Source organism: Miscanthus floridulus, chromosome 17, assembly GCF_019320115.1.
Source record: "Miscanthus floridulus cultivar M001 chromosome 17, ASM1932011v1, whole genome shotgun sequence".
Lineage (NCBI taxonomy): Eukaryota > Viridiplantae > Streptophyta > Magnoliopsida > Poales > Poaceae > Miscanthus > Miscanthus floridulus.
In genome coordinates, this window is record NC_089596.1 from 84977667 (window position 1) to 84994761 (window position 17095).

The following is a 17095-nucleotide window of genomic DNA, read 5'->3' on the forward strand; positions in this document are numbered from 1 at the left end:
ATAGCTGTATATGAAACATTATGTTTAACATGTATAAGGTGTTAATATTTAATATTAACGACGCATTGTTAGTCCTTTATCTTGCTATCCACCCCGGCTATCTCACACCCCATAGCGTTAAGAGCTTAGCTCCTGTGCACGCTTAGGAATATAGGCATCGTCGATGAGCCACTGCCGACCGCCCATGACGCAGAGCGCTACTGCCCATGCATGTTTAAGTGCTAAATTGAGAACATGACTGCTTGAGGATAATGAGAATGAGAGCATGGCTGGTCGGCGAATCGAATGGTGGTAGTATGTCATCTTAAAGATGTTTAATATGGAGAAATAAGTAACTTAAGAAAAATTATGGAAAACAAATGGAGAAAACATCACAGATATAATTATTATTGAAATGCATATATACATAAAAAGGTACATATCTTTAGTAGAACGTCTCAAGGATAGAAACGCCTAAGGTGTTCAATGCGCCATGAATTAGGGGTGTCAACGCCGTCTTGATCGCAAAGCCTATATGACACTGGTTGGGTCATAGCTTTTATATGTATGGACCTTCTTAGAGTCGATGATGCAAGCCTCCATTCTGGCCGAGAGGTCCATCGCTTCGGCGATGGCGATTCTTTCTCTTTCGCATTCGTAGGCGGTGGAGGCATTAGCACGTAGGTTGAGGATGCCCTGCTCCGTTAGAATCTTCAACACCAGATAGACATAATGAGGCATGGCCATGAACTTGGCGAGAGCTGGTCGGCCAAGGATGACGTGGTAGGCGGTGTCAAAGTCTGCCACAAAGAAATTCACGTACTCAGTACGAAAGTGGTCGGCGCTGCCAAACTGGACTGGCAAGGTGATCTACCCCAAAGGTTGGGACGCTCTGCTAGGTATAATACCCTAGAATGGAGAATCAACAGGAACGAGATTGTCCTTCGTGAGTCCTAACTTAGTTAGGGCTCCAGCAAAGAGGATGATGAGGGCACTCCCGCCATCAATGAGGACCTTCTTGAACCGCATGTTGCAGATGGTTGGATCCAGCACGAGTGGGAAACACCTAGGGTATGGGATATCTACCCACTGGTTGGCCCTACTGAATGTGATAGGATGCTCCGACCAGTCTAGATATTTGGGATCGGCGACCATGTCGTACTTGATGATCGACATGACCTACCGAGCGGTGTGCTTCTGCTGGGTTTGCTCTCAGAGGCGGCGCATCCTCCAAAGATTGTGGCGACCGTCTTGTTGGCATCTTAGAAAGCAAGTCATGCATCCTTAGGACGCTCCTCCTCCTTGCCATCATCAGACTCATCTTCTTTGCACGTCTGTCGTTTCTACTATTCATCACGGAAAGCTTTGGCCATGCCATAGCATTGTCGCATAGTGTGCTTGCTGTTCTTGTGAATTGAGCATGGACCATCAAGGAGATTTTCGTAGGTAGCATTAAAATTGCGCTTAGCGCGTGGCTTCTCTACATTGTTGATGAAGTTTTCCGATCAGTAATGACATGGCTGTGCAGTCCTTGATCCCTCTGGCCGGTCATTATGTCGGCGTTCACAATCGTCGAAACGCCTGTCATGATCTTCATAACGCCATTCTTTACAGCGATCATCATCACGACGTGGGTGGCGATGCGAGAGGGAAGCACGAGCAACGTCATCCTTGAATCTGTGTATGAGTTTGCAACCTTGAGGGGTTCATTGATGGTCTAGGGCCTCTTGCGGTAAAGTTTGGAGCGCAACTCTTGATGGTGATGGAGTCCTTTGGTGAAAGCAGAGATGGCCTCGCTGTCCCCGATGTTGGGGATGGTGTTCCTTGTTTTAGAGAAGCGCATGATGTAGCTTCGCAGAGGTTCCCTAGAGGTCTGATGGAGTTTCTCCAGATCATATTTTATGCTAGGCTGCTGGCACATTGCCATGTAATTCTTGACGAAGACTTTCTTGAGATCATCCCAAGATTTGATGGAATCCTCCCTTAGGCCCATAAGCCAATTGTTGTCCGTCTAGGACAGCATGATGGGCAAATAATTTGCCATTAAGTCATTGTTTCCCTCAGCGGCACGTACGGCGATCTCGTAGAGCTGCATCCACTGCTCAGGATTAGCCTTACTGTTGTAGGGATCGATCTTGAAGATCTTGAAGCCTATGGGCCATTGTACAGCTCGCAGCCTTGCTGTGAAGGAGAGGGGTCCCGTCGACTTGATAGCGGGGAGTGGTCGGAGGCCAACGAAGTCGCCATGTTGGTCGTCGTACTCTTGTCGGCATTGGAGTTATGCCTGATGTCGCTAGGCATGACTGTTCTCGATGCGATTGCGGGCATCGAGATTGGCGTTGATGCGGTCGTGGGCGTCACCACGCATGGGTTGATTAATCTCCTAGTTGGCATTATGAGCTGGTCGACCATGCTGATTTCATGGTCCCTATGATCTAGGATTGATGGCAACATTGCCCTTGGACCCCTCTTGGATAATCTAGCCGCTATGGTAACGACTGCCCCCATCACGACAAGAACCAAGGGGGTTACGACTATGTGCGGTCGCTGTAAAAAAAGACGGAGCTGGGTTTCATATGTCGTTGACCTAGACCTGAGCTGCTTTAAGCAGCGCTTGAAAATTGAGTACCTCAGGTGTTGGTGGGAGTCTAGCCAACTCGTGGGTGGCCACAGCCAGATTGGTGCTCGGCGTCTCCTCAACTTGCTGGTTGTCCACCATAAGGAACTCTTGTTGAAGATTATGGGCGTTAGGCGGCGAGCCACCTCCAGTAGCTTGGACAGCATTTTCTGCTTCTTCGTTGTGATGTCGCTGGCGATCAGCGTTCCTGGTTTCATGCTCACAGCATTGGACACTGGCTTCTCCATCGATAGCGATGCTATCGTGGCTAACCATGAAGAGCTCTCTCCCAAAGCCTAGAGGGAAAGGTGGGCAGGTGTTGGTAGAGCCTTCGGAGTATGGCTCAGGGCTTTCCTCTAGGATTGTTTGGAGCGTGTCATCCGTAAGATCTGTTTGGATTTGCACCATGTTTACCATTGGCGCAGGCAGGTCTGCCCCAAGGAAGTCGATCTAATAGAGGTCGTCGACGCGGCTACACTCGGCATGGTCGGTGAAAAGATGGTGCATGACGTCATAACAGATCGGACCCACACCCACCAGCCTAAAAGAATAGGGCTTTGGCATGCTCTCCTTCGGGGCAGGGAGTGGTCGGCGTTGAACGGTACACCCTTCCGAAGTTGCTGTGATCACCAGATCGAAATCTGGCCACCTTGAACAAAGTGGCCGAGCAGGTCGCTTGGGTGTAGCGGCTTGGTGATCTTGGAGTACAGGAAATCCATCGCTCGCTCTAGATTGATCTAAGACCGAACCCACGAGGAGCTGACATTCCGCTAAGCGGTCTGTGACTCGATTGATGGATGCAATCAGATCATCATGGCTGATGGATCTCCTAACCCAGCGGTGGGGCATTGGGATCGGAGATGCCGTTGCAAGTGTTAGCGCGATCGGTGTAGGGTGATCCTGCACCGCTTCCACTATCTCCCCGTTGCCATCGAGGTCGATGATCCAAGTAATGGAACCGACCGTGAAGATCTGGCCCGGCTCGGGAAAGGCCATGGAGCTCGGGAAAGTAATCATCTGGTTGGCCATGGAATCAGCACACACAACCCCTACCTGGCGCGCCACTATCGACGAAATATGGTCGGCAGTCTATCGATGGGTATGCCCACGGTAGTAGATGAATCGGTAGAGGTACGCGTAATAGGAGCCGGATGGTGACAGAGACAGCGATTTAGATAGGTTCGGGCCGTCTGATCGACGTAATACCCTACGTCCTGTGTCTTTGGTGTATTATATTGTATATGAGATGAATTCGATGGGGTCCCTACCCGTTTTATATAGTCTGGGGGGTAGGGTTACAAGTCGGTTTAGGCCTAGATTTATTCGGCTATATGGTAAGTATTTACAAGGAATACGATATCTATCATATTCGAAAAGATCTTCCTTCATCGCCAAGATGTCTTCTGATTGCCTTGCGGTGCACGTCGATCAGAGCCGAACACAGTAGGCCTTGATTTTATGGGCTGGACCTCCCCTGGTGGTGCGGCCCATATCCATTGCCATGAGTACTTGAGGTTATACCCCCCCCCCCACAACAACACATACGCACATCCATCCTTATGAAAATACATGCAAATTATAGAGCATCTCTGAAAGATTGAGCTTGCAGATTTTGAGATTAGAAACTCATTGTTGAGGGACACCTGTGCTATCACTAAAAGAATAACCCCGTTAAATGCTAAAATAATACTAAGAAAATACGACACATCCGAGTGACTCTACCAAATAGTATATTGTGATATTGTCACAAAGAAGTGACTCTATGCTGATTATATGAACAGATTCTATGTGAAAGAAATTAGCAGTCTGTTTGTTTCGGCTGAATTGGCTTATAAGCCTCGGCTGAAAGTACTGTTGACTGGTTTGGTGTGAGAGAAAAACATTGTTCAAACCGTGGATTATAAGTCAGATACGAGCGAATAAGTCGAAACGAACATGCTGTAGAAAGTTGGGACCTGGAAAAAATAACTTCTCCTTACTTCCCACACAAAATCACTTAAATTATTTAGTTTAGCCTAGAGAATTATTTTTGCCGCAAAATCACTCCTCTCAAATAATCACTACATAGAGAATGAGAAACAGAAAGAGTTTTACCAAACAGGCACTCATTCTCGATGTAAAGTTGCGGCTTGCCAGAATGCGATTATGTGAGCACGAAGAGCCTACTTTGCACGCCATATTGTCCAACATATTACGAGCATTTTCTTGGAAAGGATTGAGTGTATTTGGTTTGAGTCTTTGGATCAGCTATTGTAGCTGAGCTATTACCTATTGATCTGTTTTGTTTAAGCACTTGCTGAAGTGGCCTGAGATGGGCCGCATCAAATGGGCTTTGATTCAGCCCATAGAGTTAGTGGTCAAATCAACCCACGAGAGTTTATGCACAGACATACGACCTGTCAGTTTTGCACGACACATCCAAGTTTTTTTTAAAAAAAAATCACATCCAAGTATCCAACAGTTGGAAATTACCCCTTGAGACCTCGACAGGAAACCTGCCCAAAACGGAACGCAACCTTGGCGAGGAAGGGTCCCTTCTTACCTTTGAATAGCTCACAGCTACTGTACATTGCTACGATAGCTGATCTAGAGGCGTCGTCGGGTCGGGTCCCGTCTCGTCGTCACTCCGCAGGCCTGCCGGCTGCACACCGATGGGCAACGCAACCAAGAAGAAGCGACGACGCGGGTCAAAGCGACCGGCTCGGTGTTGTTGGTCTGCGTCTGCCTCTGCCTGCGGGACCACCTCCTTTTTACCTCTTCTCTTCGTGTCGAAGGCTCGGTTCGTCAGCACTTATCGCTGCTGATTCGTACGACTAATTTATTATAAAAAAAACACTAATCACATAACTAAAAATAGAACCGATCTCAAGCGAACAGAGCCGTAGGCTCGTGCTCGTTCGTGGGCCCCACGTACAGGCTAGTGGCCACGTTTAATCCGCAAGTACGGACGAATCCCATCCTTTTTCCATCCAGAGCACGCCGCAATCGCTTCCCCCGCCTGGTCGCTTAGCTAGTGCTGTTGCCTTGGTCACCAAGTAGGCAAGTGCCCGCCGCGTCTCGTCTCATTGATTACTAGGGCATCCTAGGCGTGCCCCAACTTGCATAGTTGCGTTACATCCACCTGCTGCTGACCTTTGATCGACCAGGATTTCTTCCGTCTTCCAGCGCAAGCCACTGAGAGAGCATAATAAGCACAAGGGGGCCCGCCGGGGGGCGGAGAGGGAAGGGAAGGGAAGGGAATGGAAGTGGTCGACCGATCGATCGACGATTCCACCACGGGTCTCCCGCTGGAAGGAGGAGCCATAGGAGTGGGACTGAAGAGGCAGGAAATGTGGCGGGCGGCGGCGGCTCCGACGGCGAGGTAAGGCGCACGTTCCCCGGCCGTTGTTTTGCGTTGCGTGTCTATGGTTCACGATCTCTTTTTCGCTGCTGCTGCTGCTTTGGTTGCCGATCGGCCTGGTGCTGGATTCCCCTTGCGTTTCGATTTGGTGTCGGCTGCTCTGGGGTTTTAGTTTGCGGTACGTCCGAGGGTGGTCTGACCTGATCAAAAGATCGGCGCTGCTTGATTGAGTGCTTGTTGTGCGCATTGTGCCGTTCTGATTTCGCTCTGGGGTTTAGGGTACTTGTGCCGGTCGTGGTATTCGGTATTCCTCTCCGATGATGGAAGGAACTTGAACTTAAGCCTAATCTAGTCTGAGCTATGTTTGCTGTGGTGCGTATCTGCAGAACTGTGGTTACAGTTTGAGTACAGAATTCAATGGGGGGAAAACATAGGTTTCTCTGAAGCAGTTTTTATTGAGAAAGGGGTCATCTTTGGACTGGTGATTCGGTGATTCATATTCTCAAGTGTTCTGACAGTGAATGTGGAGTCCATGCTTTTTTTTAACCCATTGTCTAATTTCTGAAAAATCAAGATGGGGGAAACAATACCTTGTTAAAAAATACTGATTGAGTGTTCTTCTAGCAATATCTGAAACGAAGTTGGAGCAATGTACTCTATTAAATTTATATTTAGATTATTAGTAACCCCCCTCTCCCCTGAATTTTGATGCTTTGTTCACCTGGCAGTAGTACCTGTGTCACTTTACAGATTATATTCTGTGAAAAAAATATTTTCCTTATAATTCCATTGCATCAGTATTACTGGAGGTTACATTCTGTAAGATATATTTCTGCTTGGTTAAACATGTAAAGCTTCAGACTGAACTCACAATTAAGAACTCTGCTTCTCTTTTGCAATCTTACTGATCCGTGATGGTTACACACGAAAAACAGAGCACGTGGTAAATTCTGCTTCACCTAGGCCTTATGCATTTTACATTGTGAGAATCCTCATCTCTTGAAGCAACAAAGCAAGCATATGTGGCAGGGTCCAATTGAATCTTGATAATACATTCCTGCTGATAAGTTTGTATTTAAGTAACTAATCATGTAACATTGCGATGGTTAAGTCATCTTGGTTTGCACTGATGTTCAGAGATGTGTATTGTCGTGCAGCGCAGCAGGAAGGCAGCAAGCCCTCGCCAGCAACAGTGCCACTGCCAAGCCGTTCGCCGAAAGGTCTCGGCCGGCACAGCGAGGGATGGGTGGCCCAGACAACGCGTGCCACAACTTCCGCGGTGTCCGGCAGCGCCGGTGGGGCAAGTGGGTGGCCGAGATCCGCGAGCCCAACCGCGGCAAGCGCCACTGGCTGGGCACCTTCAACAACCCCGTCGACGCGGCCGTCGCCTACGACCGGGCGGCCGTGTCCATCCACGGTGCCCACTACGCGCACCTCAACTTCCCCGCGGACCACGCCGCCGCGGCGCCGGCCCAATGCCATCCATCGTCCTGCTCTGCCGCCACCGCCGCCGACGTGTTCCAGGAGCATGAGGTAAAGCCGATTGTTGCTGCTGCGCTGGGCGGTGGCGGCGGAGAGACCGTCAGCCAGCAGCAGCAGCAGCAGGGCACTCCTTGGATTTCGCCTGATGCTCCGTTCAACGACGACCCTCATGACATTGCCATGTACATCGATTTCGATGCGGTATCCGACATGGTGCCCTTTTATCCTGGCATCAAGAGAGAGGATTGCCAGCGTGAGGGGTTCGACGGCGACGCCGTTCACTCGCCGCTGTGGGCGCTGGGTGACTGAAATGCTATCTGAGGCAGGGTCAGATGGGAACTTTGCTGACTTCAGTAGCATCTGATGGTTCTGGCATGATTAGGAGTGGAATTTAGCTTTGCTGGTAGTCTCTTCAGAATTCAGATTGTTTAGCTAAGCTTGACATACTGCTAGTATTCAGTAGTAGACTAGGTCTTCATAATCTTTTGTTCGGTTAGCTGGAAGCTGGACTGTAGTGATCTGCAGGTGGAATGCTGTACAGGATTAGAGATCCATAGTAAGCTTTTGTTCCCACTATGGAATTTACTGATGCACCTCATGTCGTGAAATGCTGATTGGGTAATTGGTCGTACCTAGCGTCCTTTTTTATGGCATTAGCGTAGACTGAATTTTTTTTTACAGTTGTTCCGAAGCGTGTTTCAAATCTGTACTCAAAGAACACGGTACACAATGCTCCAATCCTAACCTCAATGGGTTATGGTTATGGGTTCCCCAATCCAATTTTAGATTTACTATTCCTGAACTCACGACGCACCCATCTTTATCGCAAAACCCACCTTTATCGCAAAATTTATAAGGTTACTGCTTTCCAGCCACAGAAATTCTACCGAACAACCAGAGCACGATAAAATCTCGAGGCTATGAAGTTTTAAAACTTTTTTGACATGTCGTTCATTCCTCTCCCCTTCTCTGTCTCTCGCTCCATCTCCACTCCACCGTGCAAACCACCATGGAAGACACAGCCTGACGAGAGGGGCGCAGGGCAATCATCGGCGCCGGCGGAGACGCAGGGGCGATGGACGACGGCATCAACTGCTACGTGGTCCCGCAGACCACGGGCACCGGGCGGAACATCTTCCAGGGAGGCAGCCCATTGCAGGAGTCGCTGCCGCTGCTCGGCGTGCAGCTCGTCCTCATCGTCGCCATCACCCGCGTCCTCTACTTCCTTCTCAAGCCGTTCAAGCAGCCCCGCGTCGTGTCCGAGATCATGGCACGTCCATCCTAGTTTGCACTTTGCTTGCAGCGACGCCATGAACGCTTTTCGTCAGCTTGATTGAAAGCTATTGGCGCAGATCAACTGAAACGTATGTGCTGCTCCATCTGATGTGTTTCAGGGCGGCATCATACTCGGCCCGTCCATGCTGTCACGCAGTCCGGCGTTCAAGGAGATGGTGTTCCCGGCGAGGGGCGACCCGGTGCTGCACACCGTCGCGACGTTCGGGCTCATGTACGTCATCTTCCTCATCGGCGTGCGGATGGACCCGATGCTCGTCGTCCGCTCCGGCAAGAAGGGCGTGATCATCGGCCTTTCCGGCTTCATCCTCCCGCTGGCCATGACCACCGCGGGCTTATCCGGCGCCGCCATGGTCTCGGAGCCCGACGTAACGAGGCGTTCTACGTTCCTGTTCGCGCTGGCCACGTCGCTCTCGGTCACGTCCTTCGCGGTGCTGTCGCCAATCCTGTCGGAGCTCAGCCTCCTCAACTCCGACCTGGGCCGCACCGCCATGTCGGCCTCGATGACCACCGACGGCATCGCGTGGCTCATCATGGTGGGATACATCCTCGCCGAGGCGTTCCTCGTGTCGGCGGTGACGTCGCTCTGGGCGTTCCTCTCGGTGGCCGCGCTCGGCGCGGTCATACTGTTCGCGGTGCGCCCGGTCGCGCTCAAGGTGATCGAGCGCACGCCGCCGGGCAAACCCGTGGACGAGAACTACGTCTTCTTTTTCCTCCTCATCGTGCTCCTCGTCGGATTCTACAGCGACGTCATCGGGACCAACTCGTTCCACGGCGCGCTGATGCTGGGGCTGGCAATCCCCGATGGACCGCCGCTCGGCACCGCGCTGGGGGAGAAGATTGACGCCATGGTGTCCGGCCTGATCCTGCCTCTGTACTACGCCATGACCGGGCTCAGCACCGATGTGTGGTCCCTGCATTGGGGCAGGCTGCAGCTAGTCGTGCTCCTCGGATGGTTTGGCAAGCTGGTCGGCGTCATGGTGCCGTCGCTGTTCCTTGAGATCCCCCTCCGGGACGCCGTGTCCCTCAGCTTGTTCATGAGCTCCAAGGGCATCGTTGAGGTCATCACCTTCACCTTCTTCCTCACCAACAAGGTGATCGCTGATACAACAGCTCTGCAAATGGAAGCATCAAATGCAGACACTAGTCAGTTCTGCATTTTCTATTTACATTCTTTGCGTGGACCTTGAAACATTTGATCGGTTCGGTTCGCAGTTGATCGGCAAGAACTCCTTCAGCGTCCTGATATGCTCGTCGGTGGCGATCACGGCGGTGTCGGTGCCGGTGGCGGGATTGCTGTACGATCCGGCGCGGCGCTACGCCGTCTACAAGCGGCGCACCTTGCAACACCTCAAGCCGGACGCCGACCTGCGCATCCTGGCGTGCCTGCACGACGAGTCCCACGTCTCGGGGACGCTCGCGTTGCTCGAAGCGTCGCACGCCACGCCCCAGACGCCCATCGGCCTCTATCTCCTGCAGCTCGTCGAGATCGCCGGCCGCTCCGCGCCGGTGTTCATCCCGCACAACCCCCGCCGCAACGCGTCTCGGATCGGCGCACCCAACGCGCCGTCCACCGACTTCGACCGCATCATCAACGCCTTCTTCCGGCACGAGCTCCGGCACACGGAGGGCGCAGTCTCGGTGCACCCGTTCACCACCATCTCCCCGTATTCCTCCATGCACGACGAGGTGTGCCGCCTCGCCGTCGAGAAGCGCACGTCGCTGATCCTCCTCCACTACCATAAGCACCACTTGCTCGCCGGTGGCGTGCACGCCTCAGTTGGGCTCCGCATCGTCAACCGCAAGGTGCTGGAGGTGGCGCCGTGCTCGGTCGCTGTGTTCGTCGACCGCAACGCCGGGAACGTGGGGCTGTCCAATTTCATTCCCGGGCCGCTACAAGACTACTCAGGCTCTTCCACGGGCAGCAGTGGCCTGTCGATGAGCGGGCCCCAGTTCCACGCCGCCGTGGCGGCGCTCTTCTTCGGCGGCGGCGACGACCGCGAGGCCATGTCCTACGTGGCGCGCATGGCGCGCCACCCGGGCGTGACAGTTGCGATCGTGCGGTTCCTGCCAGCCCGAGGCATCAAGGACGACCCGGCGGATCGGCGGGTGGACAACCGCGCCATCGAGGAGGTGAAGGCGCTCGCGGCGAGGAGCAGGAACATGCAAGTCCGGGAGGAGCTCGTCGGCGACATGGAGAAGATCGTCGAGGTGCTGAGGGGTCTCGACAAGGCCGGCTACGACCTAGTCATCGTTGGCATGAGGCACAGGTGGTACCCGGTGATGCCGGCGAACGGGCTGTCGGACTGGAGCGAGTGCCCCGAGCTCGGTGTCATTGGCGACCTCCTGGCGTCCTCCGACTTCGACACGCCCTACTCGGTGCTCATCATGAAGCAGCAGGACCAGGCTGGCCTGAACGCCGCTGTGCCGGGAGCCCAGGACCAGTGGCACGGTGCACTGCCGCCGCCGCGGCAGCGAACCATGTCGACGGCGGAATCTAGCATGTCCAAGCGATAGGACCGCGGTAAACGACCCTGTATGTCATCTTACCTTTGCGTCATAGAATTGATACATTCACGGATTGACCCCTTTAGTTTCTAGGACCTGGTTCAAATAGATTTTCAGATTGTTCTTTGGAGATGCTGAGTACAGTTCAGGATTAGCAAGATAGTTATCATTCCAGTGAAGATTTTTACTGTTCTGTTAAGTTTAGTAGCATGAGCTGCACTGCACAAATCATGAAAAAGCATTCCCTAGAGGAAACCTTGCATCAGCACCTATTCATAGAACCCAATTCATGGTGATGTAGACATGGACAATCCAAATGCATCCCAATAGAAGTTTGACAGTCGAGATCGTTGTAGTTTAGAATCAAGGTATGCTAGTATGCTACTTTATCAACTAATCATAAGCAGAATTTTTGTCCTGCGCCTAGTTATGCAATGCAGCAATATAATACTACATACATAAAAAAAAAGATTAACCCAAATGACAAAATGACCCCGAATATGTTAAACAAGTGACATTTTGAAATTTCGTTTTATCTACAGTTCATCAGTTGAATGTACCTCAAGTAAAACCAGACAGAGGGCTTGCTTGGTTTGTGACAAAAAATGTCATGCCAAAGATTTGTCAAGTAAAAGTTGGACAAAAAAACTGCCATACATTTGACAAGCCAAATGTGAAAGGTTGGCAGGCTTTGGTAGCAAACTAAATAACAGCTAAAATCATGGCTTACCAAATCTTTGGCTTGCATATTTTGGAAGCGAACCAAGCAGACCCAGAGCCTCTTTCGGATGGCATAACTTATTGCCAAAATGTTTGAAATGCCAGTGTCCAATAACCTCTGCTGCAGCAAAACCATCATCCCTATTACAACAGAAACTCCTTGGGAGATTTTTGCTTAATTATCTGGACCCCAAACAGTAGAAAGAGAGTAATACTAACCAGTACAACCTTTGTCAATGCTTCTTTTGCCGTATATTCTCACCAAGTAGCACAACAAAGACCTCATATCAACATTCATCATTTTTCTTGACGATGTATCTTACGTTGCTTATCATCAAAAAACTGTACAATGGAATATGAATGATAACCAGAACCTGCATGCAGTGAATCATCGGGCTTCATTGAAGCAGTGGCATGATCCTGATTACTCATGCTACAGTAAATCCACCCCTGATTTGCAGGAGCAATCAGCATAAATAGCAAAGCAACCTGACAGAGAACCACATCACTCATCAGACAATTGGATTCTGATGGCTGCACACAGCCTTCTACAGCACTCTGTTGAGAGCAGAACTACACACTTTTTAGTTTTTAAGTTCTGCATTTCCTTATCTATTTCATGGTAAAATAATTTGCATATCATATTCATGCATGAGCTTTTTAGTATGAGGGACTAATGAGAATGGTGGAACCATGTCTGATAAGAATGTAGATAACATTCACCTTAAAAGCTCCCTGTTTCTGGTGGAGGCATGTTTGATCTTCTAAAGCAAACAAAAACCATGTACTGCTTCTAAACATTTCATCCCTAACCATTATATATATCATTGCATTGCATATCTCAACAAGAAAGTATCATGGCCTGGGACATAAACACTGAAATGTCATAACTGAACTACTGACAATTCATTCATTAATTGGTTAGTTACTCATAACTTCAGTAGGGTGGTAAAAGTTACAGATTATTGAACATAGAAACTGAAATGACATGTTTTCTCCTGCTGATTCAGAAAGAAAGGAAAGAGCAATGTCAAATAGCAGTCAGTTGTGCAGGATATTCGTGATTTGAAACAGCACCAGATACTTGCCAACATTTATGCATAATCTATTCACAGTGAAGCTTTAATTTTTATTTCATAATTCATATAAGCTAGCATGATGAATTTTCAAAAGGTATAACGGGTAACAACCTTTCTTCAGCCTCACCTGGTGAAACAGCAATTCATCACTTCTTCCATATATCTAACAGAAGGAAATGGTGTGGCCTGCGACGTGGTTTCATCTTTCAAGGTATGATGTCCATTTTGAGCTGCGGATACTCTAGCCATCATAGAGTTGGATCATCCACAAAAGTTATCACAGGAAAAACTTATTCAAAAACTTGAGCACAAACTTATTGAATTAAATATTGAAATCCACACATAACACTTAATGGGGTTAAATTAAAGTAGTGCTTGAAACAGAAATGGAATCCTAACATTGTTACAAAATAATCATGCTACTCATTGATACAGACACACCTACACACATATACAACATTTGCCAAACTGCATAAGTTCCTCATGGAGGACAAAAACAGCGATGCACAGTTGTAATTTGAGACAACAGCATCACCATATGTGAGTACAAGACATTAACCACGAATGGAGAATCCAGGATAGCATTTCACAAGTTCAGAAGGGCAGAACCTGCAGTATAACAGGCTACAAAGCTTCATATCATTTATCACTTTGCTGCTCCTTCAAACAAGTGCTGGATATGGGCTACAACATCCTCTGGTGTGTACTTGATGTACAAATCACGCCCAGTTTCAGGAGAAGACTTCAACTTGGCAATTAACGAGGCGTAAACTGGCATCACTGTCTCCTCCACCGCTGCCCTAATGTCCACCCTTAGCTGGTCATCTGCTATCACCCATCCTGACTGTGCCTCATAGATCTCCTTGAAGTATGTATTAAACATATGCAGTTTCTGCAGCATTGCCTTGGCTGGGAGTCCACCCATGCCTGGACTACCAGTCTGCAGCACAGATGTAACCTTGCCCCATGTTGTCCGCTGATAATCCATGCTCCAGCGGCGAACTCTAGTTGTCATCTGCTTGATCCACTCATCACCGAGTAAAACACCCAACTCACTGTCATTCACCTTCTGTATGATGTACTTTCCATTATTCATCAAGAAGATAGAAGCGAGAGATGGATCACGGTATATCTTAGACTTTGTATCCAAATTCTTTTGAAGAACATCCATGATCCATGCGATGTGCACAGCAAGGGATGATGTGGGGCGGTCAGGGTCAACAGCCACAGGCGCACCTCCATTAGCACCAAAGTCACCTTCCATCACCTCTTCCAATGTCTGCCGCGACCCACACGCAGCACGGAGATAGTTCATAACATACCGAGTGATAGGATGTATGACGCCACCTTGGGCAGCAACTCGGGCAGGGTCACGGCGGATGAGATTTTCCAACTCCATAAAAATACCTTTGATAGAGGACCCCAGTGTGTTGCACATCACGGAGACCTCCGCACGGAGTGCAGCAGAGTATGGGTCAGAGAACACAGGATCAAGGTCAGGGAGAATGTCACGCACAGCCTCGTACATGTCAACGACGCGGAAGAGGCGCTCCGGCGCGCGGCTTGAGGAAGAGATAGCGTCACCGAATGATATGAGCTGCAGAGCCTGGGTACGCACGGCGGCGATGAAGGCAAGATCGCCGAAGGGGGCGAGGCCGTCGAAAACGCGGTCACATAGGCGGCGCTCGCTGGGAATCAGGATGCGAAACACCATGTTGAAGGCCGGGATCCAGCGGGCGATGTCAAACTCAAGCTCCTCCCAGGGTGAGGCGTGAACCTCCTCAGCGGTGCGGGGACGGACGCCGAGGCGCGCAACGCTCTCGTCGACGAAGCTGCGGCGCGCCGCGGCGTAGGCCTCAGCGCACTCGCGGCCAAAGCCAGCGTCCACCATCCTCCTGGCGATCTGGTGCACGTTGGCGATGGACCCCGGCGAGAGAGCATCGATCACGACGTCATAGTCCGTCACCGGCTTGGCGATCGGGATCGGCTCGTCGCCGTAGCCGTCCCCGCCTCCGAAGTCGTCGTCGTCGTCGCTCCCGTCCGACCCGAACCCGCCCGGCACCACGGGGGCGGCGTCGTCGGGGCGCTCTATGAGCGCCCTGAACTCGTCCTCCAGCCGCGCCATGCACCGGCTGAGCAACTCGTCGGCGCGGTCGAGCAGGGCGCGGTTGGTCCCCGCGGCGTCCAGCTCCTGCACGGTGACGATGAGATCGTCGACCGCCTCCAGGAACGCGTCCGCGTCGGCGGAGTCCGCCCAAATCAGACGATCCATGGCCACGAACTGCGAGATCTGGCGGTCCAGCGCGCGCACGGTCCGCTCCATCGACGTGATCGGCGGCCTCGGCCCCGCGGCCGACACGGCCGCCGCAGCCGCGGGCGGCGGGGGCGACGTCGCCATGGAGCGCTCCCCTACGACTCGTCCCCCTCCGCCTCCTCCGCCACCACCGGACGCAGCGGCCGCCGCCGCCGCGGCGCGCGCGGCGTAGAGCTTGTCGAGCGAGAGGCGGCCGTCGTAGTTGGAGAAGACCTTGAGGATGTCCTCCGTCATGGTGTCGCTGCTCCCCAGCGTCTGCACGATGTGCTGCACCGTCGCGAGCAGCTTCTCCTCGCCATCCTCCGCCATGGCTCCTGGGTCGGGGGGGCAACAAGGCGGCTACTCCCGCGGCCGGAACGGTATCACCCGGCGCGCTGGCTCCGATCTGGATGAGGGCTCCACGCGGCTTCTGGTGGTGGTTGTGACTTGTGAGGGGAGGAGGCAAGGCGAGACGAGGCGAGGGGGAGGACTTCTCGCTCGGGAACGCGGTGGCGTCCCTAGCGGAGAGCGACCGTGCGTGGACCAGCGGCCGCTTGCCTAGTCACTGGTCACTGGTCACTGGTCAGGCAGGGGCAGCGCTCGAGTAGCAGTGCCGGGTGCGCGGCGTAACTTGCGGCGGACGTTGGATGCCGTGTCGTGCGTGACAGCGTCGGCATGGCACGGTCACGGACGCTGATGATGGTGAAAAACGGCGTGGCCTCGGGGGATGCGAAAGGCGAAGGCCATGCCGTGTCGTGCGTGACAGCGTCGGCATGGCACAGGCGCACAGGGCTGGGCTGCTTTGTCTGACAGGTGGGTTTCAGACGGGAAGGGCGGGAAGGGCTTTCTCAAGTACAGTACAGTCCAAGCTGCTAGCCTGCTAGCTAGACTGCTAGTAGTCCCGCTCCGGGACTTGTTTAGATTGAGGTTAGGGATCAGTATTTGGTATTATAGTATTTTTGTTTGTATTTGATAATTATTGTCTAATCATGGCCTAACTAGATTTAAAAGATTCGTCTCGTAATTTACAATCAAACTATGTAATTAGTTATTTTCTTTATCTATATTTAATACTCTATGCATATGTCAAAGATTTAATATAATGGAAACCGAGTGAAAAAACTTACCATCTAAACAAAGCCTAGGTCGAACGTCCAAATCAGCTCTGATGGAGGGCTAGGTTCCACGGGTCTATAACCGTTAGTGCTGACCTGTACTGTTAATTTATTAGGAAAAAAATATTATATTATAATTAATAAGCTCACTTATAATATTAAACCAACAGAGCCTATGGCTGAGCAAGGCTCGTAACAGAACTTGCAAAGATAGATGCTTGCTCTGAAAAAAGGCTTTTGATTTAGGGCATTCCCTACCAGGCATGGATTAGTTGGCGAAATTTTTGACGAAATAGTACTGTAGCACTTTCGTTGTTGTTTGGCAATTAGTGTCTAATCATAATCTAATTAGGCTTAAAAGATTCGTCTCATGAATTTCGTCTAAACTGTGTAATTAGTTTTAATTTTTATTTATATTTAATATTTCATGCATGCGTCCAAAGATTCGATGTGACGGGAAATCTTGAAAATTTTTGCAAAATAGAAGGGAACTAAACAGGCACCAAGTTTACACCATATCCTATCAAATGTTTGAATATATATATGGAGTATTAAATATAGATTAAAAAATAATTAATTGTAAAGATTACGACTACTTTACGAGAAGAATCTTTTAAGCCTAATTAGTCCATGATTTAACAATAAAGTGTTACAGTAACATATACGCTA

The 17095-nt window shown here is 50.7% G+C and overlaps 3 protein-coding genes across 3 annotated transcripts; 2 read left to right on the forward strand and 1 right to left on the reverse strand.

Annotated features, from left to right (window-relative positions):
- Window positions 1-5581: 5581 nt before the first annotated feature.
- On the forward strand, window positions 5582-7738 carry LOC136514793 (dehydration-responsive element-binding protein 2D-like). The gene is made up of 2 exons (XM_066508502.1): window positions 5582-5957; window positions 7094-7738. Exons 1-2 carry the CDS (start codon window positions 5836-5838, stop codon window positions 7725-7727), a joined length of 756 nt encoding a protein of 251 aa, XP_066364599.1. The 5' UTR covers window positions 5582-5835; the 3' UTR covers window positions 7728-7738.
- Window positions 7739-8483: 745 nt separating this feature from the next.
- On the forward strand, window positions 8484-11647 carry LOC136514791 (cation/H(+) antiporter 15-like). Its single transcript, XM_066508499.1, has 3 exons — window positions 8484-8688; window positions 8813-9805; window positions 9927-11647. Exons 1-3 carry the CDS (start codon window positions 8494-8496, stop codon window positions 11226-11228), a joined length of 2490 nt encoding a protein of 829 aa, XP_066364596.1. The 5' UTR covers window positions 8484-8493; the 3' UTR covers window positions 11229-11647.
- Window positions 11648-13308: 1661 nt separating this feature from the next.
- Window positions 13309-15845, reverse strand: LOC136514792 (exocyst complex component EXO70B1-like). Its single transcript, XM_066508501.1, has one exon. The coding sequence runs from the start codon at window positions 15639-15641 to the stop codon at window positions 13665-13667; it is 1977 nt and encodes a 658-aa protein (XP_066364598.1). The 5' UTR covers window positions 15642-15845; the 3' UTR covers window positions 13309-13664.
- Window positions 15846-17095: the final 1250 nt, after the last annotated feature.

Excerpts from the sequence above, each read along its gene's own strand:
- LOC136514791 (XM_066508499.1), top strand. The coding sequence starts at position 8,494 with ATGGACGACGGCATCAACTGCTACGTGGTCCCGCAGACCACGGGCACC. Across the intron at positions 8,689-8,812 it reads GCGTCGTGTCCGAGATCATG|GGCGGCATCATACTCGGCCC; the intron begins GCACGTCCATCC and ends GATGTGTTTCAG. Across the intron at positions 9,806-9,926 it reads CCTTCTTCCTCACCAACAAG|TTGATCGGCAAGAACTCCTT; the intron begins GTGATCGCTGAT and ends TTCGGTTCGCAG.
- LOC136514793 (XM_066508502.1), top strand. The coding sequence starts at position 5,836 with ATGGAAGTGGTCGACCGATCGATCGACGATTCCACCACGGGTCTCCCG. Across the intron at positions 5,958-7,093 it reads GCGGCGGCTCCGACGGCGAG|CGCAGCAGGAAGGCAGCAAG; the intron begins GTAAGGCGCACG and ends ATTGTCGTGCAG.
- LOC136514792 (XM_066508501.1), bottom strand. The coding sequence starts at position 15,641 with ATGGCGGAGGATGGCGAGGAGAAGCTGCTCGCGACGGTGCAGCACATC.